This window comes from Mastomys coucha, unplaced genomic scaffold (assembly GCF_008632895.1).
Source record: "Mastomys coucha isolate ucsf_1 unplaced genomic scaffold, UCSF_Mcou_1 pScaffold7, whole genome shotgun sequence".
Classification (NCBI taxonomy): domain Eukaryota; kingdom Metazoa; phylum Chordata; class Mammalia; order Rodentia; family Muridae; genus Mastomys; species Mastomys coucha.
The window spans coordinates 26,119,243-26,142,779 of NW_022196913.1; the positions used below are offsets into that span (position 1 = coordinate 26,119,243).

Sequence of the window (23,537 nt, forward strand, 5' to 3'; positions counted from 1 at the left end):
GTAAAGACACCTGTCAGCAAGCCTAATGATCTGAGTTTGAGCCCAGAAGACAGCACACCTTTGCAAGTGTTGTCCTCTGGCCTCCGCATGCATACTGTAACATGGAGTGAATTTTAAAAATTAATAAAGGTTTCATTGTAATTTATTAGGTTTGTTGTAACAAATTAGTTATAAAAATTCAGACAGAATTGTTTCAACGCAGAACTCCTGAGTAACATCCACAACATCCCTTCTGTTAACAAGACAGAATATTACTATAGTTTCTTTTCTCCTCATGCTCTGATAGACATGTATATATTTTTCTGAATCATTTAAGGTAGTTTGAAAATACCCTTTAGTACATACGTACTTTATTTGTATGTATGGCCTTAAAATATTATTCAATAGCCATTGAACAATTAACCGTAGGTGGAATTAACAATAATGCATTTAATCAAGATTTCTTTTTCAAATTTCACCAATTGTTGCAAAAATGACATTAAAGCAAGAGAAAAAGGTACACATCATGTTCAGCTCTCGGCTATGAAACATTCTGTCTTTCTTTGTGCTTTGTAATATCGCTTTCGTTAGAAGAGTAGGACTCAACCGAAAGCTTCTCGGCCTGTCTGATGTTTCCTCTACATATTTTGCCAGGAATATCAAAACTGTGGCATTGGGCTCTGTTAATACAAAAGCTCACAAAATTCATGAAATTTACTGTGCAATACTGATTTCTTGGTTAACTGTGTTTACCTGCCCAATGTATAAGAGTCTTTGTAGAATTGGTGTTTCTGAGTGTGGTTATTCCCTGTGATTTATACAGTTTACCGTTTTTGTTGTATTTCTTAAGTTTTGAATGATTCTATTAAAGAGAGAAATGCAGTTAACTACAAGGGTGTTAAAATTTCAGTGAGGAGCTTACCTAAAATAGGTACCACTCTCCCCGTCGGGGAATCGAACCCCGGTCTCCCGCGTGACAGGCGGGGATACTCACCACTATACTAACGAGGACGAGGTACGAGAGGGAGTTCAGGGACAGTACAGGAAGTTTCTGAAGTTCCCTTAACTTTGGAATACTGTAGTGTTTCCGGCAGTTACTATACACCACGTGACCGGCGCCCCAGCCTAGCATAGCTGCGTTCGCTGCTCAGGCAATGAGAGCTGCGCCTGCGTGCTGGGACGGCTGGCTCTGAGAGCGTTCAGTAGGAATAGGAAAGGGAAAAGGAAAAGAAAAAAAAAAGTCCTTGTCTCGTAGCCTTTGTTGTGCACTAGTTCCTATCCTAAAATGAAATTATAAACCGTGCAGTCCTTGAGACTTCTCACCAAGATAGGAAATGAAGACTGGACTGAATCTGTGCTTCCCCGAAGAGGCAGAGAGTGCCGCGAAGGTACCGCATGAAAAAAAAAAAAAAAAGAAAGAAAGAAAGATCAGAGAACTTCTGAAAGTGAACCTCATTATTGGTAAATATCCTTGCTGTTATGTAGCCCTGTCGACAGAGAGCGCGGTGTAGATACAAGCTTTAGATTTAAAATAGCCCGTAGTCGGCAGGATTCGAACCTGCGCGGGGAGACCCCAATGGATTTCTAGTCCATCGCCTTAACCACTCGGCCACGACTACATGAATTGGTATACTCTCTAAAATCCATAAAGGTAAGTTCTAGTAGCGGAAAGTTTGAAAGGAAAAGCAACGGGTTGCCAGATTTCCAAGAATCTAAAAGCCTCAAAGAGGAATGGAATCTTGTGAGGTGTCGGGGAAAATACGGAAGTCTGTAGTCTGTGCAGCCTCGGAATGGAGAGCGGAAGAGTCCTAACAGCGTCTTCAGATGACCCAGGCTTCAATTCCCTCTCCAGACCCCAGCTGACCTCACAAGGAAGCACTGTCAGGCTGAGGGTAGTGGCTCATTCCTGTGTCCCAGCACTGACAATTGTCAAGTTTGGGGGCTAACTTAGCTACATGCTGAGACGTATTTTGTCTCAACGAACATAACGTGTACCTTCGTTACCCCAGTCCTAGGTACTGCTTTTGTTCTGACTCATTAATCAAACATCGATTTTATTTTATTTTACTTTTAAATTTTAATTTTTTTATAGAAAACATTAAACGTGTGTTTTCAGTAAAGACAACCCCAACACAAAACTAACATTATCAATTGCCTTAAAGAATGATAAACAGTGACCTGAGGGAGAATTGGGTCTCTCAACTGTCTCTTGGGATTCTCAGCTAAATATTTAAGCTCATTAAATAACAAATCTTATTTTCCATCCAACAATATACTACAGTTAACCAAATGCCTGCTACTTTATCAAAAGGATCATCATTCCCTTAGTTTCTAATTATCTGTTCTCCATTTCTGACCTTAAAACCACCTTTAACATTCATATATTTCTATATTAAAGGACTTGGGGAGAGGAGGACAATTTTAGATTTATCAGGAAAAAATCAGTGAAAAATAGTTTCAGTATACTTCATCTCTCCTCTTTTCCCAATTTTCCTACTGTTAACATCTTGTATTCCTACAGTAGTTTGTTATCATCATAAGCCAGTAATGGTAAGTTATTATTAATACCATCATTCACACTAGGACTTGCTCAGTGCTATACATTCTTTGGGATTTGATAAATCTGTGTATTTTATATGTTTCACCCCCCACCAAGTCCACTTTGCTCAAAGCATCCCCCAAATTCCTGGCAGTAGGTAATTTTTACTTGTTCTTTATACACTGCTATATAGATGGAATCATATAGTATGTGGCCTTTTTCAGATTGACATATTTTACTCTGTAATATACATTATTTAATGCCCTTTCCTGTAATTTTTTTCTTGTAATGTGGTAATTCATTTCTTTTCATTGCTGAATAATATTCCACTAACCATATATCCAACAATTTGCTAACGCTTGTACTGTTACTACAGACATACACACAAGTATTCTTTGGATGACAGTTTTCTATTCCTTTAAAGAAATACTAAAAGGTCAGAATTATTGAATTGAAGCTAAGAGCATGAACAGCTTTATAAGAATGGCCATACTGCGGATTTCTGAGTTCTAGGCCAGGCTGGTCTACAGAGTGAGTTCCAGGACAGCCAGAGCTATACAGAGAAACCCTGTCTAGAAAACCAAAAAAAAAAAAAAAAAGAATGGCCATACTGTCCTCCAAAATGGGTGTATCATTTGCATCCCTGTGGTGGGTGCAGAGGAGTTCCTTTTGTCCTATGCTCTTGTCAGTGTTTGGCGTCACTGTCCTAGTTCTAGAGCATTGATAAGGAGTGCACTGGCACCACTTTATTCTAATGCACATTTTCCTGACCGACACTGAGATGTGGAGCACTTTTCATATCTCTGTCTTCTGTACATATCATCTCTGGTGAGGTGTTAAAAGTTTTGGGGTTTGGCCTATTTTCTAAAGTGGATGGTTATTGAGCATGGTCAAGAATAAACAGCTTATTTTGGTGCTGGAATTTAAAGCCAGGACTAAGCAAAACTACCACTGAGCCTCCCGTCCCTCTACTCCTAAGAGCTTTTTTTATATTTGTGGTACAAATACTTTAATAGGCAAGTGTTTTTCTGTAGCTAATCTTTGCTACTTGTGGATTCTTCTTTTTCCTACCCTTTATCCCCCTGATTTCATCCCCTGTCACTAGATAGGAGAGAAAGAAGGCTAGAGGAAGACAGAGAGAGAGAGAGAGAGAGAGAGAGAGAGAGAGAGAGAGAGAGAGAGAGAGAGAGATCTGAATATTTTTTTTATTTCTTCTTGAGCATGACTAAGAAACCACATCCAACCTAAATGACCAACAACCACCAATGCCACCTCTCAGTGCCCTAGCGTTTTATCACCTTTGAAAAGTTTCTAAAATCTCAAAGGTCACACAGTTATAGAAACTATCTGCAGCTGGCAAAACCATGCCTCTGTTAGAGCATGAGGCAAATCATAATCAACTGCTTTGGACAGTCTGTAACAGCCTCATAATCCCACATGTGGGATTAAAACAAAAACACATTCTTATATTTCTTTTTTTAAAAAATTCCAAAATTATCATTACAGTTTTCAAATACCCCCCAATCTGGATTTTTCACTGTAGTAAACAGACATGTGGTTGACTGTCTGTCTAACCATGAGAATATATGAAAGATGACTGTAGCTCTCTTCCAATCCCCTCACTTCCCTCTGAATTATCATTAGAACCTAATGTCTATGTAGCATCCATCTTTTCAATATAATTTAGTTTAAACGCTATAACTCAGTAATTCTTCTAACTTCTACTCACAAATTTCAAAGTCACTTTCATGTGTCCAGGCATTTATTTCAGCAGAACCCCATTCCCAGAACCAAAACCTGTGAGGTATTCCTAGCCCGCAAACAGAAAAGCTAGTGTTAGAAGTCTGGTTCTAAGCATGCAATCTTCTATAAACTTTAGTTCCAAGGGCTCCCACCGAAGCATGCCCCTTCACATATGTTCACACAGACACATAAAAACAATTTTTTTAAAAAAAACTAAACATGAGCCGGGCAGTGGTGGTGCACACCTTTAATCCCAGCACTTGGGAGGCAGAGGCAGGCAGATTTCTGAGTTCAAGGCCAGCCTGGTCTACAGAGTGAGTTCCAGGACAGCCAGGACTACACAGAGAAACCCTGTCTCAAAAAAAAAAAAACAAAAACAACAACAAAAAAAAAACACCCACAAAACTAAATATGATTGCTTTTTGCATTCTCTTTTTATGTAATGTCTTGTTGCAACCATTTCTCTAAATATCATTTCCTTTCCTTAACTTTTTCATGTGTAGCATTATCATTTCCAGGTCTGGTGTTTTCAGCTAAGGAGGGGAGCCATATTTGCCCTTCTGTCAAATAACTAGGGAGGGAGGAACAGAAGCCCTTAGTTGAGTGGGCCACACCTTTCAAACAAACAAAAAAACCTATTTGTTGGAGTCTTTTGTGTACGTCAAAGGCGCTACTGTATCCGCTTAAAGTGCTAGGCAAAGAAACCCGCAGAGAGCACTAATATGTAAAATACTGTACCACCACCTCCTCCCGGTTTTTTTAGAATTTAAAAAATGTGAGTCTTTCTTCCCCCCCAAAGACATGAAAACGACAAATATTTTCAAAACGACAAATATCATATAAATGAGAATGCAAACCAGGTAATAAAAGTAGGGGTTGAATGGTGAAATGTACGCTTGCGTTTTGTAATTCTCAGTGTGGGAGGCCAGATCCTTGGGAGGTGGAGAAGGTGGACCAAGATTTCAAAGCCAGCCACATGTACATATCAAGTTCGAGACCAGCCTGAGGGGTATGAGACTGCCCCAACATCTCCGCCCAAAACCCTGCGGGTGTGTGAATAATTGGTTACAAACTCTGTATATAGCTACCTCTGCTTACAGTCCAAACCACCACACACAAAAGGTAGTCTTGTTCATCCTCCCGAGCCACCAGAAGGGACTGCAGCATTTGTGGAAACCTGGGAAAAGTAATTCAGAAACACTGCGCGTTGCATTCTGGGAATTGTGGTCCTTTTTGCTCCCCAGTGAGGCGCGCGTGTGTGTTGCGGGGAGTTAGGGGTGGGGGGGATGAAGGGAAAGGGTCTACCCGACCGGAAGTGACCGCTAAGCCGACTGTGGGCGTGGAAAGGGGTGGGTGTTTGGCTCGTCCCACTGCATAAACTCAAGAGCCTGAGTTTCGGTGGCCGTCCCACGCTTCTGGATCCAGGATCCTTGGGAGTGCGTCACAGGACTGGAGTCCAGGTATCACCATGGCAACCACCAGAGCCTTGGGAGTGTGACGTCACCTTGCGGGCCCGCGTGATGCGGCCTGCGCGGGAGGAAGCCGGGGAGTCAGGGAAGGGGGCGCGCCTCCCTTCGGCGTTGCCGGGGACCACGGGTTGGTTCCCCAAGGCTTTGTTCCTTTGTTCTGGGCCGGGCCAGCTGAATGCCCACCTTTCTGGTGTGCTCCGCAACAGGTGTGTCTGGCCGCCCGGGGCAAATAGGATCGCAGACCCTGTGGAGGGTGGGCGGCCAGAGTCTTTGCCGCAGCAAGGCAGAGCTGTTCGCTCCCTCGTCACTTTTTGTTTCTTGTAGTAATCCACACCTCCCCTGAGCACCTCCGCTTTTGGACAGGACCTCCTGGCTACTCTGTACGAGGCTGAGGTGCGACTGTAAAACGCGTGCTGCAGAGTGTATCCTGTGTCGGGTAGGCCAGTCTCATAGAGCATAAGACACCTACACTGGGAGGAGAGCGGGACGTCCAAGTCCCAAACTGAAGCATCCACGTGTCCAAGTTCTAGCGGAACACGTAGAGCTCCTGGGATGGCAGGTAATGGGAATTAGCAGGGCAGAGAGGGCTGGTGTAGGGCGAACTGAGAGGTGGGGAGAGGTGGAAGGAGGAAGTAATGTGGCTAAGGGGAATGAAACCTAATTACATCATCCAAAGAGACTTGAAAGAAGTAATTCTGACTTCTGGACGTGAGAATTTGAGAGGGAACAACAGTTAAGAATATCTGATCTTCTTGATATTTATCTTTTATCACATTTTCGAATAAAAAACTGTAGTCAGCAAAAAAGTGTTCTAACTTTTTAATGTAAAGATTAGTTTTGAAATATCTTGCCCATAGCAATTTTTCAAGCTTATACCGGTGCAAGTGTGTGTGGCCTTAAACTCACCATTTTGGGTGCAAATGTTTCCTTGATTTTTTGTTCCTTTTACTAAGAGTGCCTGGTCCTGTAACTTGTGGGTAGATCTTAAAAGCACCAGAGACTGTCAGTATTTTACAATGATGCCCTTAACTGTGAATTCAGCTGTTAGAACTCCTAAGTTCCCTGTCAAGTGGCCTAAGCCTCATTTCCTATGATGGGTCCGTGTAAGGTCGCTAGACTTCTCTGAGTTGTCTTTTCCTAGTTTGCATATTTCTTACATTGCAAAGCCTAAAACTAAGCATAGTTCTTTAAATGTCCTAAGAGTATGATCTACTACTATTTTTCCCTCAGCAAATTTTTTTGCTAAAAAAATGCTTTTAGTTTTTCCATTATGTGTATAAGTGCTTGCATATCTTTACTTTCAGTAGGTATGTGAGAGTGTCACTAAATAAACTCACCGAGTCCCACAAGTTTTTGCTTTCTTAGTGCTGGGATTAAAGGCATGTATTATACCCTGATGTTTACTCATAATTTATGTGTAGCAGAGAAGAGTCATCAGGAGTGTCTTGCTTCATTAGTGAGGACCTCACATTTCTCTGTATAAACCATGTGAATAGTTGTGTCAAGAGACAAAGCTGAGTGTTAAGGAAGAGTTTGGTATTTGTTTGTTTTTGTTTCTCCTGAGCCTTCTCAGGATGGCACAGAGGCCTCAGTTGAACCTTTTGGGGCTGGGGGATTCTGACATATAAAGGAAGGGGAGACATAGTTGTTATTTCCAGGAAGAAAAGTAAAACCTTTTTCTGGATTGCTGGCAACAGTAGATCTGGTCATATTCAGCATGGCCTCTTCCTCTTCAGGTCTGTCCTTTGCAGAATCTGCCAGTCTCCACGAGGGACCATCATCCCTACTCCCACCATTTAATTTTCGGGTAAGTTGAGATTTTCCCAAGTGCCTTCTCAGAATAATGTGTTTCTATTGTCAAGTATGCTGATTCCCAAATCATTGTTGGTGAGCCTTCTCTGGGCTCTCATCTGTCCTGTGATTTCACCTGGATCCTACTCTGCCTCTTCAGCTTCAGCAATCACTCACCATGTACCTCTTACCCAGTGTCCTGCAACATTGCTGGGGTGGTGGTGGGGAGGGAGGAGGAGGAGGAGGAGGAAGAGGAAGAAGAAGAGAAGAGGAAGAGGAGGAAGAAAAGAGGAAGAGGAGAAGGAGAAGAGGAGGAAGAGGAAGAAGAGGAGAAGGAAGAGAAGAAGAGGAGGAAGAGGAAGAGAAGGAGGAAGAGAAGAAGAAGAGGAGGAAGAGGAAGAAGAGGAGGAGGAGAAGAAGAAGAAGAGGAGGAGGAAGAAGAGAAGGAGGAGGAAGAAAAGAAAAAGAGGAGGAGGAAGAGGAAGAAGAAGAAGAGAAGGAGGAGAAGAAGCAGCAGCACCATAAGTCTTTACTTGACAATAAAATGGCCAATAAAAGTCAAAGTAGGCAGATGTACAAAAGGTGAAATGAACACTGCAATCTTAGGGAATGGAGAGAGATGTGTGGTTTGCAGAGGACAGAGAGTTGCATAAAGCATGTAGAATTATATTTTCTCAAGGACAAGTGACATTTGAATACTGGAGTAAAACAGGTGTTGGGGGCAGAGTCTAGGTGTGCAGGTGAGCACTGGTAAGGGTCATAGATTCAGAAAGATTTGGAGGAGATGGCTTATTTTGGAAAATTAAAAAAAATGAATGAGGTCAGAATATGAAAGAACTCAAATATTTAATGAGAAGTGTGAGGCTTTATTCTATAGGTCATCTGTGAACCATAGTAGATTTTAATGTACGAAAAATTTTCCATGAACCTTAACCTTAAGACATCCCTTTATCAGTTCTCCCCAATTTCAGCTTAAGTGCTGTTAGTATCACTTTGTTTTTTATTGAGGAATATAGTGACAATAAACTGCATGCATTTTAAACTATATTGTTATTCCTCTGTATCCTGGAGGAATTGGTTTTAGGACCCCTAACAGATACCAAAACATGTAGATCCTCAACTCCCTTATATAAGATGGCACTATGTTTGCATATACGGTATCCACATTCTCTTGTGTACTTTAATCATCTCTAGATACATTGTAAATACTTTGCAAACACACTATAAATTCTATACAGTTGTTCTACTGTATTGTTTAGGGAATGGTGACAAGAACAATAGCTCTGCATGTTCTTTGAATGTATTTTATCTACAGTTGATTGAATCCACAGATGAAGAAAGCCAACTCAAATTGGATGAGTTTCAACATACATGAAGGTTCATAAAACAATTGTCATGTTCCAGGTAGTGAGTGAACATATAGTCAGAGAACATACTTCTCTTGACTTGAATCTTTTCATTTCTTGGTTTCTCTGTGTAACCCTGGCTATCCTGGAACTCACTCTGTAGACCAGACTGGCCTCGAACTCAGAAATCTACCTGCCTCTGCCTCCCAAGTGCTGGGATTAAAGGCGTGCGCCACCACTGCCCGGCGACTTGAATCTTTTTAATTTTATTACGATTCATTTTGACTTATCTTTTACTCAGAATATGAACCATCTTATTAATGATCAGAATGTATTGTAAAGGAATGTAAATTTGCTCACATTGGGTGAAGTGCTCAATATATGTATCAGTTTCCTGTTGTTACTGTAATTAATTACTTTAAGCTTAGTTTGCTCAAAAATGTAAGAGGCCAAAAATTCAAAATGAAGCTGGGAGAAGCCTAGGCCTTTAATTCTACCACTTGGGAGTCAGAGGCCAGTTATATAGCTGTTATAAAGGTATAATGATCTCTATTCACTTTATTTTTATTTATTTATTGGCTAGTAGTTAAGCATGATATGATTTACTGACCATTGGATCTTTTTTTTTTTTAAGTTTTATTTATTTATTTATTTATTATATGTAAGTTCACTGTAGCTGTCTTCAGACACACCAGAAGAGGGCATCAGATCTCATTACAGATGGTTGGGAGCCACCATGTGGTTGCTAGGATTTGAACTCAAGTCCTTCAGAAGAGCAGTCAGTGCTCTTAACCGCTAAGCTATCTCTCCAGTCCTGACTATTGGATCTTAATTAATTTGAAAACTTCTTAATCCTATCCAGCTCTTAAGTGCACTGGCCTTTTTTGTTTGTTTGTTTGTTTGTGTTTGTGTTTGTGTTTTTGTGTTTTTTGAGACAGGGTTTCTCTGTGTAGTCCTGGCTGTCCTGAAACTCACTCTGTAGACCAGGCTGACCTCAAACTCAGAAATCCACGTAGGCTGGCCTCAAACTCAGAAATTCACGTGTCTCTGCCTCCCAAGTGCTGGGATTAAAGGTGTGCTGTTCGTTTTCTTCTTACTGAGTTTTATAACACAACCTGGTACTGGTTTAGTTCCTGTATATTTTGGTGTCCTTTTAAATGTAATAGGGCAGTTGGGTGGTGTTGACACAAGGGTTTAATCCCAACAGAGGTAGAAGCAGAGGTGTGGAGGCCCATAGGCTCAAAGGCACAGGGGGCAGATGGGTAGAGAGAGAGGCAGAGGAAGGTGGATCACTAAGTTTGAGGCCAGCATGGTCTGTCTACAGTGTGAGTTCCAGGACAGCCAGTGCTACTCGGAGAAACCCTATCTCCTCCCCTCTCCCCCCATCCTGGAAAGAAATGTAATAGAGCAAGTCTGTCATAAAGTTGTTGAATAGCCCTGCATATTATAAAAATTAAAATGTTATTGATTATAGCAGTTATAATATAGTACTTGCTATATCTTAGACTCAGAGATGAGGAAGAGCAAAGACAGCACTGGTCAATAGAATGAGCACTTACTTAGATGCCTAAATTAAACACTTTACAGGGAAAAAGGTTTGTTTGTTTTTATTTTACTTTTTGGCTTTTGTTCTTGGTGCTGAGGATTGAACCCAGGACTTTTCTCATGCTCTGCCAATGAGCTACATTACCACCCACCACAAGGAACATTTATTTTATTCTTTTTTTTTTTTTTTAAGATTTATTTATTATTATACATAAGTACACTGTAGCTGTTTTCAGATGCACCAGAAGGTGGCATCAAATCCCATTGCAGATGGCTGTGAGCCACCATGTGGCTGGTGGTTGCTGGGATTTGAACTCAGGACCTTTGGAAGAGCAGTCAGTGCTCTTACCCACTGAGCCATCTCACCAGCTCTATTTTATTCTTTGTTTTTTGTTTGTTTGTTTGTTTTTGTTTTGTTTTGTTTATTTTTTTTCCGAGACAGGGTTTCTCTGTATAGCCCTGGATATGTCCTGGTCCTGGAACAGACCAGGCTGGCCTCGAACTCAGAAATCCACCTGCCTCTGCCTCCCAAGTACTGGGATTAAAGGCGTGCGCCACCACCGCCCTGTCTATTTTATTCTTAATACCAATCCTATGGGTAAGGTTTATTTGAAATTTTTTCAAAAGGTGGACATACTAATACTGCTTTTAGTTTATTACCTGACTTGCTTCTGTGGATATTATTAATTTTACCTATTTACTAAGGCTAAGCTGTAGAATACTTGATATTTTAGGAACCAGTGACCTTCAAGGATGTGGTCGTGAACTTCACTGAGGAAGAATGGAAACACCTGGATCCTATACAGAGAGATTTATTCAGAGATGTGACATTGGAAAATTATACACATCTGGTCTCTATAGGTGAGTATGGTGCCCCCCAAGTTAAAATCAGGATGTTGGGAGAGGGTACACACCGGGTATATAGCCAAGGGTGACTTTAAGTTTATATGGTTTTGGTTTATATGGTGTGGCAAACATACACCTGTCTTTTTAGGTGAGGGTAGCCCCAAGTTTAGATGGGATGTGGGAGGCACATTATTGTGCTTAGATGTGATTGGCATCTAAATTTCGGAACCAGCAATTTTAAATTTTAGAAGTTTCTCCTCATTAAGTGGAGTATTCTCTCCTTAGATGAGCTTCTCAGTTATTGTTATGACATTTGACATGCTATTCGTCACCAGATTTTTCCCATGTAGAGTATCTTGGAGACAGAGTGGTGAGATTGCATTCTGATATGGTACTTTTTCCTTATTGCAGACAGATTCCTTTTTTTCCTCCCTCTGAGCAGGGCTCCAGGTTTCCAAACCTGATATGATTTCCCAACTAGAGCAAGGGACAGAGTCATGGACTGAGGATTTGTGCACTCCTGTTGGTTCCTTGGAAGGTATGTAGTGTGTGACAACAAAGGACTCCTCTTCCCAGCTGCTGGCCTGTGAGAAGTGGCTCTGTATAGAGCACCCTGCTCTTTGGAGCATCACATGGGGAGAGATGAGCACTAGTTCACCATAGAGTCTATTTTACATTCTCTTTAGAGGTTGCGTCCTTCCTGATTCTTCTAAAAGCAGACATCTGCACCTGCATTCTGCATTCTCTCTCTTTCCACTCTGTTTTGACCCAGGATGGTCCCCTTATTTTCTGTTTTGGGTTCCATCTCTGCTAGCATCAAACAGAAACACAAGCTAGTTCCAGGTGCTTTCTTCACTCAACACTGCCTAAGTCTCTCTGTTCCCAACTTAAGTAAAAAGTGAGTTCCACACCTGCAGCCTTGGTTGTGTTTTTCTGTTTGTTTTTTTTTGTTGTTGTTGTTTGTTTTAAAGTACTTACTCCCTTCTTACTTTCTTTTGTAGTTTCATATTCTGTAGCTTTTATCATTCTGTTATTGAGATTCTGAATATTTTTTTAAAATCATCAGTTCCAACTACACAAGCAATTTTTTCAAGGACTTGACTCTGGGATAATCTAGGCACTCTGTTGCTGTACTAGTCAAAATAGTGTCCATGAGCAAAGGAGTAGATGAGGAAAACAAGGTACATCTACACAATGGACTGTCATCCAGCCGTAAAGAAAATTAAATCATGACATTTGCAGGACCGTTATATTCCTTCTATTCCTAGTGTCTTCGGAACTGTCATGGTAAAGGGATATAGAACTTTGTCAAATGCCGCTTCTTCATATGTTGAGATGACCAGGTGGTTTTTGTTCTTAGCCTATTTATGTCTTTTTCATTCATGGATTTGCATATCTTAAATCAGCTTTGCATCCCTGAGGTTTAAAACAAAAACCATTGTGGTTGTTCTGTATGATCTTAATATGTCCTTGGATTTGGCCTGCAGGTATCTTATTGTAAGTTTTATATTCACATCATGGAAATTCATGTATACTTTCTGTTGTTGTTGTTTTTTTCTGGTTTGATATTAGAGTAACACTAGCTTTGTAAAATGAGCTTGCTGGTATTCCCCTCCTTTCTGCTTTTAGAACAGTTTGAGAAGTGAAGGTGTTAGTGCTTTCTTAAACATTTGGTAGAATTCACCAATAAACTCATTTGGTCCTGGGCATCTCTTGTTGTCTGTCTTTTAATTACTGTTTCAACATTATTACTGTTATGGCTCTGTAAATGTTGATTTACAGAGCCATAACTTACTAACTTACATGTACTTAGGAATTCATCTTTTCTCCAACTTTAACCTTCTTGTACTTTTTTTTATAATTAAGATTTATTTATTTATTATATGTAAGTACACTATAGCTGTCTTCAGACATACCAGAAGAGCACATCAGATCCCTGTACAGAGGGTTGTGAGCTACCATGTGGTTGCTGGGATTTGAACTCAGGACCTCCGGAAGAACAGTTAGTGCTCTTACCTGCTGAGCCATCTCTCCAGCCCCACCTTCTTATACTTTTGATGTATTCTCGCATGAACCTCTGAATTTCATTGATGTCTGTTATAAAAAGTTCCTTTTTAATCTCAGATTTTGCAAAGGTGCTTCTAGTGTTCCTCTAGTCTAATTTGACTTGAGATTTGTCAATCTATTAAATCTCTTCCGGGAACTAACTCTTTCTTACGCACTGTCCTTTTATGTCCATGTTGCATTAATTTCAGCCCTGCACATTATTTCTAGTGATGTGCTTTGGGTTTGGCTTATGTCCTAGTTTGCTATTACCATGGTAATCATCACGACCAAAAGCAAGTTGGGAAGGAAAGGGGTTTTTTGCTGACACTTCCTGGCCACAGTGGATTATTGAGAAGCCAAGGCCGGAAATGGACAGTGCAGGAACCTGGAGGCAGGAACTGAAGCAGAGGCCATGGACAAACACTGCCTACTGGCTTGTTCTCTTTAGCTCACTCAGCTTGCTTCTTACTACAACTCAGGCCCACCTCTCCAAAGGTTGCACCATCCATAGTGGGCTTGATTAACATTTAATATTAATCAAGAAAATGCCCCAGACTTACCTACAGGCCAGGCTGATCCAGACAGTTCTCAGTTGAAGTTCCTGCTCTTCAGATTATTCTAGCTTCTATCAAGCTGATCAAAAACTAACCACCACAGCTTGTTTTTTATTGTTACGTTTTTTTTTTTTTTTTGAGACAGGGTTTCTTTGTGTGTCCTTGAATTTTGTGTATCCCCAGTTGTCCTTGAACTCTATCCTTAGACCAGGCTGGCCTCAAAATCACTGAGATCTGCCTGCCTCTGCCTCCTAAGTGCTGGTATTAAAGGCATGTACCACCATTATATGGCCTTTTCTTTCTCTGTTTCTTTCTTTCATTTTATTCTAGAACCTTGAAGATATGGACAACAGAAATGGCTTAGGGGTTAAGAGAATTTGATGCTCTTCTAGAGTACCCAAGTTCAGCTACTAATAGCTGCATAGGGTGGTTCACAATCATCTTAACTCCAGGTTTAGGGAATCTAATACTTCTGGGCTCTTCTATCATAGGCACCCATATGCATATGCCCACACACATAATTTTTAAAATTAAAAAAATAATACACACATATTGAGATTATTTATTTCCTATGTGTCTTTCTTTTTTAAAGTATGTGTAGGTATGAGTTTCTGTGTGTGTGTGTGACGCCCACCCCTCTGGTTCTCTGTTTGGTTTTTTTTTGTTTTGTTTTTTGTTTTTTGTTTTTTTTTTTAGTGGAAGTGCTTAATGTATGCACTTACAACTATAAACTTAAAATTGCATTAGCTCTAGACAAGAGGTTCTGGTAAATTGTGCTATCATTTTGGGTTTTTTTTTGATTCTAGGAAGTTTTCTATTTTCTCCTTGATTTATTCAATGACTCCACTGTTTATTCAGAAGTATATTATTCAGTTTCCAAGAATTTATGTGTTTCTGTTGCTTCTCCTCTTTGATATATTTTAGTTTTATTCCATTATGATCTGATAAGACACAGCGAATTAATTTTGATCCTTTTGCTTGTGGCCTTTAAGATGATTTCAAGGGCCACTGAGAAGAATGTGTGTTCTGTATCTGATGGGTAGAATATTGTGCAGATATTTAATCCAACTGATATATGGCATAGTTTAGCTGTGAAATGTCTTTGGTGAATTTTAGTTTAGAAGACATATGTGACGGTGTATGTGGATTATTGAAGTTCTCACTTTTCCTACATGAAGACCTATCTGACCTTTCATGCCTTTCAGTATTTGTCACATGAAATTGGTAACCCAAGCATTGCTTATATCTTCTTAGAAATTGTCCCCTCTGTTACTATGCAGTGGCCTTCTTTATCTAGTCTGACAAGTTTCAGTTGGGGTCTACTTTATCCAATATCAGAATAGCTATCCTGGCTTAATGTTAGCTTGTATGTGCTTAGCTGGCAGGGGTTGCTCACCCCTTCAGTCCCGGCACTGAAAGGCAGAGGCACTCGATGTGGTCTATACACATCAAGTTAAAAGTTTGCATTTGTTTGGTAGGTTAATTTCCATCTTTGGAACCTCAGTTTATGAGTGTCTTTGAAGGAGACTGTGTTTCTAATACACAACAAATAATTGGATCTTCCCCCACCCCGAGACAGGGTTTCTCTGAATAGTTCTGGCAGTCCTGGAACTCACTCTGTAGACCAAGCTGGCCTGGAACTCAGAAATCCGCCTGTCTCTACCTCCTCCCAGTGCTGGGATCTTGTTTCTTAGTTCAGTCAATTTATGTTTTTATGTTGCTGAGTTGAGGCCATTTGCATTTAAAGTTGTTATTGAAGAGTTTGCAGTGTCTTATGTTCTTGTTGGTTGTTCTGGCTGACTGGACTATTGCTGTAGTTCTTTTCTTTGTTCCCTATATATTAGGAGTTCTCTAGTTTACCATGTTAGGTGAATTTGTTCCTAGTTCCCATTTGCACATCTATTCCTCTAATGAAATAAATGTATTCTCTCATGTACTCTTGTGCATTTTTCCCTTTTCTGGTGTATAATATCCCTTTAAGTGTGTTCTGCAGTATCATAATTGCCGTAGATTGTACTTGTCTTAAAATGTTTGAAAAGATGACTTTGCTGAGAAAAACAATCTTGGGAGGGGGCATTTTGAGACAGGGTTTCTCTATGTGTATAATCCTGGAACTCTCTCTGTAGACAAGGCTGACTTAAAACTCAGGAATCCAGCCGTGCAGTGGTGGCGCATGCCTTTAATTCCAGCATTTGGGAGGCAGAGGCAGGTGGATTTCTGAGTTCGAGGCCAGCCTGGTCTACAGAGTGAGTTCCAGGATAGCCAGGGCTACACAGAGAAACCCTCGGGGGGGAAAAAAAACTCAGAAATCCATCTGCCTCTGCCTCCAAAGTGCTGGGACTAAACACATGTACCACCTTTGCCCAGATAGTTTTTAAATTTTTAATTTTATTATTTTGTGTATGTATGAGTGTTTTGCCTATGTGTATATCTGTGTTCTACATTTATGTCCTGACCCTGGAGTCCAGACAGAGTGTTGGATCCTCTGGGACTGGACTTGAAGATAGCTGTGAGCTTCCATGTAGTTCTGGAGATCTAACCCAGTACTGTGGAAGAGCACCCAGTGCTTATAACCACTGTGCTATCTCTAGCTTCAGCTCAGGTTACAGATGGTCCTGAACTATCGTGTGGGTGTTAGGGAATGAGCCTAGGTCCTCCGTAAGAGCAAGGATGCTTTAAACTACTAACTACCTAACAGCCCCAAGTGATTAATTTATTTCCAGGGTTTGAAATATAAGCTTTGCTTTTCTGGCTTTTAGAGTTGTTGACACAGATATTCTGATATTTCTCTAATGTATGTGGGTTGGTATTTTCCCCACATAAATACAGTTTTTAATACTGCTTCTTTGTATGTTTGACATCGTGACTATCTCATGTTATTCACATCTATTTGCAGTATTATATGCTTGTTGTATGTGGGTGGCTGTCCTTCCCCCATGCTCCCTGTAGGCTTGGGGAATTTTCTACTATAACGTTTTTAAATGGTGCCTTTAGACTATCCTATTTCCTTCTTCTCCAGATTTGTAGATTTTGTCTCTTGAGCTTATCCCAAAGTTTGTTGAGTTCATGGATGATTTGATTATTCTCATTTTCTTTTTCTTGATCTCTGTCTGAATTGTCTCAAGCTTGGCCTTCCTCTCTGAAATGTATTACTCTTCTTGGTCTTATCTAGTAATAATACTTCCCATTCTACTCTCAAAAAGCATTTATTATTTATTTGTGTGTGTGTGTGTGTGTGTGTGTGTGTGTGTGTGTGTAAGAGAAAGAGAGACACTGTTTTGCCTACATGTGTGTTTCTGTACCTTACATAGGTGCTGACACAGGTCAGAAGAGGGTATCACATCCCCTAGAACGAGAGTTTCAGGAGATTTTGGAGCCACTGTGTGGATACTAGAACCAAACCAAGGTCCTTTGCAAGAGCAATAAGTGTTCTTAACTGAGCCATCTTTCCAGACCCCAGTTGCCTCTTTTTTGAGGATGTCTTAGAGAGCTTGCAGAGAAATGATCTGTAATCCTGATGAGTGTTTTGTATCACTGGTCTGCCTGCTTTTTGTATAGTTTGGTTTTTTTACACCCTCAATTATTTTTCCACATATTAGGTACAGGAATTTGTTATGCATAGATTTTTGTATATAGGAAAGTAGAGATGGCTTTTGGGAGAGAGGTGATAGTAGTCAACATATTCTGGAACTTTCTGTAATCCTTCATTCTTTGCCCAGGTAATTCTCTTAATCATTGAATCGAGAATATGACATTTTGTGGACATTGGTTGTGGTTAATATCACATTGCTTTCATACTTGTGACTGGTGAATTCCAAACACTTTTCTTTCTCCCCTTTTTAACAGCACAAGACTTTATAGCCCTCATGCCCTTCCCCCTACAGTACATCCAGGAGATATTCATTATTGCCCTTATTTTATTTGTGTGTTGGCTAGGAGTGCATGCATTTATATGAGGCCAGAGGACAACTTGTGATAGTCAGTTCTCTCATTCCAGGTGGGTCATAAGGATTGAACTCAAATTATCAGACCCAGCAGCAGCAATCACCTTTGCCACCTGAGCCATTTCACCAGCTTCAAAAGATATTCTTTATGATTAATTGCTGTATAAACATATTTCCCTGGGTATTATTCCTGTTGGTGTAAATATACCCGTGAAACATATGACCTTGTTCTCACTGAAGAGTTTCTGCCACTATGAGGCTGCCTACACTGACACATGCTCTTCCATTATCTGTGGAGACATAGGCAGGAGATGGTGGGCAGCTTGGGGTCTGCCCTTCTGTTCGTGTGGCTGGACTCACAGCACAGGCCTTTTCTTACCTGCCTGTTCCGGTAGGAAAGTGCTGTCTGTCTTCTCTTCTATCACCCTGAGTGTCTTCCTCACCTCTGTCCTTTCCACATAGACATTCCTATGGCTTCAACTATGGTCTTTCCTCATAAGCTGGGATTTCATATCTTAGACATAAACATCCTTTATAATGCTGCTTTTGTCATCCTCCACTCCTACACACCTATAGTCTAGTCCTCCATCTCTTTTCCAAATTCCAAAATGATAGCCTTGAATTTATCATTTCTTCTCCTATTTAAACTCCTGATATTTAGCAAAGCTGGAATTCTTTCTCCAGGATTCTAGGCTAAGCCTCTCCTATATTTCCTGAATTTAAATCACCATCCTTAACATTTTTCTATGCAGTTTATTAACAAGGAATCTCAATTCAGACTGCATCCTTCAGAGTCAGTCCTTTCATTTTTGTACCCTTAGTGGTCTCAGGTTACCTTTTTTTTTTAAATCTATGGTTTATTTGCCTGCCTCAGCTGGCAGGCCACATCTTATGAGCAGAAGATCCTATGATGGCTAAAGTCTCCTCTCCTTCATAGCCAGACTAACTGAGCAGTTCCTGGATCTCCATCCAGCTCTGCTAGTTGCCATCATATCAGAGTCCTGGATAGTGTCTGCTTCAGTCTGTTTAGCCACTGTGGTCTTGTGTCTGGAGCATGGGGCCATCGTCAGCTACCACCACCAGAGTGCAGCCATCCAGAGGGGCAGTGTGGTGATTATGTTCTTACAGTAAGTAATCTGTATGTCTGGGCCAGTCCATGTAAGCATAGTGGCAGGCAGCAGTGTGTGCTCCCCATGGGCTGCTTGGATAGTGACTCCCTAAACTCTCTCCTCTGGGACACTGTCTATGACCTCCTACTTCTTGAACTTAGCCCCACCTCCCTCAGCTAGAATTTTTGTGGATGGTGATCACTGTAGTCTTTCTCCTGATTTGGTGTGGCCAGTGGTACTCAGATTCACATGGGGTTTGTCATACACAAAGATCTTCAGGCCTTCAGTGGCTACAGCCAACCTTACAGCAACGGGGTCAAGCTGGTCTAGAGACCTCTGAAGAAGGGTGTCACTTGTAATAGGTTGGGGCCGCCCACCGTTGTGGTAGTACTCCACCAGTCTTCAGGTGCTGAGAATAAGGGTGTATAATTAAATTTAACTACCACTTTAAATGTGATTCTTATTTGTCCTTAGAGATTATCTGTGAAACTGAAATAAGCATTCCCTTCCCAGTTTCAGTTTATTCTGCTTAGCTTCTTCCTCTTTCTCCCCAAATGTTAAAGTTATATATTTGAGAACCTTCAAACGGTTAGATAATCTCCAACAAGGGCAGTTTTCTTTTTCTCTGTCTAAAATATACTGGCATTTTATTTTCTTTCAGACTGGAAGAAAAGACCTGAAAATAGTGTGTCAACCCTAGAACTTGACATTTCTGAAGAGCATCTGTCCTCAGAGACAGTAGTAACCAATGGCAAAAGGCATGATGGGAGTTTAGAGAAGCTTCAAGCAAACCAACAGATGCTGCCAAAGGAAGTCAAAGTCACGGAGAAGACAGCACCCACTTGTGAGAGTGACCACGGTGTGAGCACAAGCCTCATAACACAATCAGAAGTAGATCTAGATCAGACTTCCACTACAGCAAGAGCCAAGCAGAATTCCTACCCAGTTAAAAAAGAGAAGCTGTGTAAGTGCAACGAATGTGGTAAAGCTTTTACTTACTGTTCTGCTCTCATTCGCCATCAAAGAACGCATACTGGAGAGAAACCCTATAAATGTAATGAATGTAACAAAGCTTTCAGCAGAAGTGAAAACCTTATAAACCATCAAAGAATCCATACAGGAGACAAGCCATACAAATGTGACCAGTGTGGAAAGGGTTTCATTGAGGGTCCATCTCTCACTCAACATCAAAGAATTCATACTGGAGAAAAGCCCTATAAATGTGATGAATGTGGGAAGGCCTTTAGTCAGAGGACCCATCTTGTTCAGCATCAGAGAATTCACACTGGTGAGAGGCCATATACTTGTAATGAGTGTGGGAAATCCTTCAGCCAGAGAGGTCACTTTATGGAGCACCAGAAGATTCATACAGGAGAAAAACCTTTCAAATGTGAGGAGTGTGAAAAAACCTTCACCAGGAGCACACACCTCACTCAACATCAAAAAATTCACACTGGGGAGAAAACCTACAAGTGTAATGAATGTGGGAAGGCCTTCAACGGCCCGTCAACGTTTATCCGTCACCATATGATTCATACTGGAGAAAAGCCCTATGAGTGCAATGAATGTGGCAAAGCCTTCAGCCAGCACTCCAACCTGACTCAGCATCAAAAAACACACACTGGGGAGAAGCCCTATGACTGTGCAGAATGTGGGAAAGCCTTTAGTTACTGGTCCTCCCTTGCTCAGCATCTGAAAATCCATACAGGAGAGAAGCCCTACAAGTGCAGCGATTGCGGAAAGGCCTTCAGTTACTGCTCATCCCTCACTCAGCATCGGAGAATTCACACCCGAGAGAAGCCCTTTGAGTGCAGTGAGTGTGGAAAGGCTTTCAGCTATCTGTCAAACCTTAATCAGCATCAGAAAACTCACACCCAGGAGAAAGCCTATGAATGTAAGGAATGTGGGAAAGCCTTTATTCGGAGTTCATCTCTTGCTAAGCATGAAAGAATTCATACTGGAGAGAAGCCTTATCAATGTCATGAGTGTGGGAAAACCTTCAGCTATGGCTCATCCCTTATTCAGCATAAGAAAATCCATACTGGTGAAAGACCTTACAAATGTAATGAATGTGGAAGAGCCTTCAACCAGAAAATACACCTTACACAACACAAGAGAATTCATACAGGAGCAAAGCCGTATGCCTGTCCCAAGTGTGGTAAGACTTTTCGACACTGTTCATCTCTTGCTCAACATCAAAAAACTCACACAGAAGAAAAACCCTACCAGTGTAACAAATGTGAAAAAACCTTCAGTCAGAACTCCCACCTGACTCAGCATCAGCGGATTCATACGGGAGAGAAGCCCTATAAGTGCAGTGAGTGTGACAAGTGCTTTACCCAGAGCATGCACCTGTCTGAACATCAGAGTACTCACACTGTGGAGAAACCTTACAACTCTGAGTGCCCACAGACTTTCAGCCAGAACACATACCTCACCCTGCATCAGAAGATTCATTCAGGAGAGAAGCTTTTTGGGTGTGAGGACTGTGGAAAAGCCTTCCAATATCGCTCTGCTCTCACCAAACATCAGAGATTGCACCCTGCTGTGCCTGCTCTAGGAACATCATTAACATAGTTGCTGTTTGGTTCTATAGTAATGAACCAGAGTGGGATGAAGAACTCCTTTAAGTATTTAAAATTTTCTCTGTCACATGATGGGATGGAGAGTCCATTGGGCTGAACTAATCCAAGTATGTTATTAAAACAAGCTTGTGACAGGCTGGTTATAGTTTCTAATGTAAATGATGTAAAACGAAAGATTCAGAGATGATTTGAAAGGTAGCTTGGAGTTTTATACTCAGTTTTGTATATTTAAATATATTTGTATATTATAAATATACAAAACTATACGTCCACATTTTTGTCTTGGATGTTTGTGGGGGTCTTGCATGTTTTGCTAGTAGAAGAAATTGTGCTTCAGTAACTAGGAATTTGTTTTGCTCCTGTTCTAATGCACTTACATTATTCAGGTCATTGGTCTTTAAATAAAGCTAACTGTAAGGTACAATCACATTCTGTCGCTGCTGACTATGCTTTGCACCGGTGTTTCTGGCCTTTTAGGTTGAGTGGGAGGGTCACTGCCCAAGGCCGAAGTAGGCTGGACAGCACAATGCATCCTTAGCTCAGAAATCAGCATCTCCTCTTCTAGATTTAAAGCAATTTGGGGGGGAGTTACAACTAGAGAATGTACTGCTATCTAACTTGTACATAGTGTCTTGAGGAGTAAGTTTTCAGTTTATGAATTTGGAAATGTTTTAGTCCTAACAACTGAGGACAAGATTCTAGTGCCCAGGCTGTGCTTAAGACCCATTCAGCTGCCCAAGTGTTAGCCCAGGCTTCAGATTTGTCCTCAAAAATTTTTTACCAACCCCAATCCTCACGTCTTGAGACATAATCTCTGTTATGTTGCCCTTGGGTGTCCTAGAACTCATATAGACCATGAAGCAAGTTGGGGAGGAAAGGGTTTATTCAGCTTACACTTATATGTTGCTGTTGATCACCAAAGGAAGTCAGGACTGGAACTCAAGCAGGTCAGGAAGCAGGAGCTGATGCAGAGGCCATGGAGGGATGTTCCTTACTGGCTTGCTTCCCCTGGCTTGCTCAGCCTGCTCTCTTATAGAACCCAAGACTACCAGCCCAGCCACCCACAATGGGCCCTACCAACTTGATCACTAATTGAGAAAATGCCCCACAGCTGGATCTCATGGAGGCATTTCCTCAAGGGAGGCTCCTTTCTTTGTGATAACTCCAGCTTGTATCAAATTGACACCCAAAGCCAGCCAGTACAATGATTAAGTAGGCTTCATCCCAGGGATGCAAGGATCATTCAGCATATGAAAATCCATCAATGTAATCCACCATATAAATGATCTGAAAGGAAAAAAAAATATGATCATCTCATTTGATGCTGAAAAAGCCTTTAACATGCCAATAGTCAACATCAAATTAATGGAGAGAAAGTTAAAGCAACTCCAAAATAAGAGACAAGGCTGTCCACTCTCTCCTTATCTATTCAGCATAGTACTTGAAGTTTTAGCTGGAGCAGTAAGACACCTAAAGGAGGCCAAGGGGATCAAATTGGAAAGGAAAAAGTCAAAGTATCACTTTGCAGATGATATGAGTATAAATAAGTGACCCCGATAATTCTACCAGGGAACTCCTAAAGCTGATAAACACTTTCAGCAAAGTGCCTGAATACAAAATGAAGTCAAAGAAATCAGTAGCCCTTCTGTATACAAACCAGCTCTGTAGCTTTGAACAAGTTTCTTTTTTACAACAGTCCTGGGCTATAGAAACATAAAGCAGACTACCTCTGTAACTTTCAGCTTTCCAGTAAACAGGTTATGAAATTTAAAAGTTAATGAAAACAGAGAATCTTAATCTTTATTTAATACTCCATACTCAAAATATCATTTTCATGTATAATTAGTATTTATTAATTAGACACATATTTTTTATTTAAAGTCTTCAAAATCTAGAATATGTTTCACATACCACTAACATATTTTAAAATATTTATCTATTAGTGTGTGAATGTATGATGTGTGTATAGGCAGGCACATGTGCCATGGTGCATATGAAGTACATGTCTTGGACAACTTTGTGGCATTGTTTCTCTAGTAGT

The 23,537-nt window shown here is 40.8% G+C and overlaps 1 protein-coding gene and 2 non-coding genes across 6 annotated transcripts; 1 reads left to right on the forward strand and 2 right to left on the reverse strand.

Annotated features, from left to right (window-relative positions):
• Positions 1-918: 918 nt before the first annotated feature.
• Positions 919-990, reverse strand: Trnad-guc. The gene has a single exon. It is a non-coding gene; the product is annotated as a tRNA-Asp (tRNA).
• Positions 991-1,516: 526 nt separating this feature from the next.
• Trnas-aga lies at positions 1,517-1,598 on the reverse strand. Its single transcript has one exon. It is a non-coding gene; the product is annotated as a tRNA-Ser (tRNA).
• A 3,965-nt stretch (positions 1,599-5,563) lies between these two features.
• On the forward strand, positions 5,564-21,925 carry Znf184 (zinc finger protein 184). 4 transcript variants are annotated; one of them, XM_031359443.1, is made up of 6 exons: positions 5,564-5,721; positions 6,055-6,289; positions 7,467-7,537; positions 11,147-11,273; positions 11,670-11,796; positions 19,573-21,925. In XM_031359443.1, the coding sequence occupies exons 5-6, from the start codon at positions 11,724-11,726 to the stop codon at positions 21,486-21,488; spliced, it is 1,989 nt and encodes a 662-aa protein (XP_031215303.1). In that variant the 5' UTR covers positions 5,564-5,721; positions 6,055-6,289; positions 7,467-7,537; positions 11,147-11,273; positions 11,670-11,723; the 3' UTR covers positions 21,489-21,925. The 4 variants fall into 4 exon arrangements, with proteins under 4 accessions (XP_031215303.1, XP_031215300.1, XP_031215301.1 ...); XM_031359440.1 differs by having other exon boundaries at positions 11,701-11,796; XM_031359441.1 differs by lacking the exon at positions 5,564-5,721 and adding an exon at positions 5,732-5,936 and having other exon boundaries at positions 11,701-11,796.
• Positions 21,926-23,537: the final 1,612 nt, after the last annotated feature.

Excerpts from the sequence above, each read along its gene's own strand:
- Znf184 (XM_031359440.1), top strand. Across the intron at positions 7,538-11,146 it reads TCCCACCATTTAATTTTCGG|GAACCAGTGACCTTCAAGGA; the intron begins GTAAGTTGAGAT and ends TTGATATTTTAG. Across the intron at positions 11,274-11,700 it reads TACACATCTGGTCTCTATAG|GGCTCCAGGTTTCCAAACCT; the intron begins GTGAGTATGGTG and ends CCCTCTGAGCAG.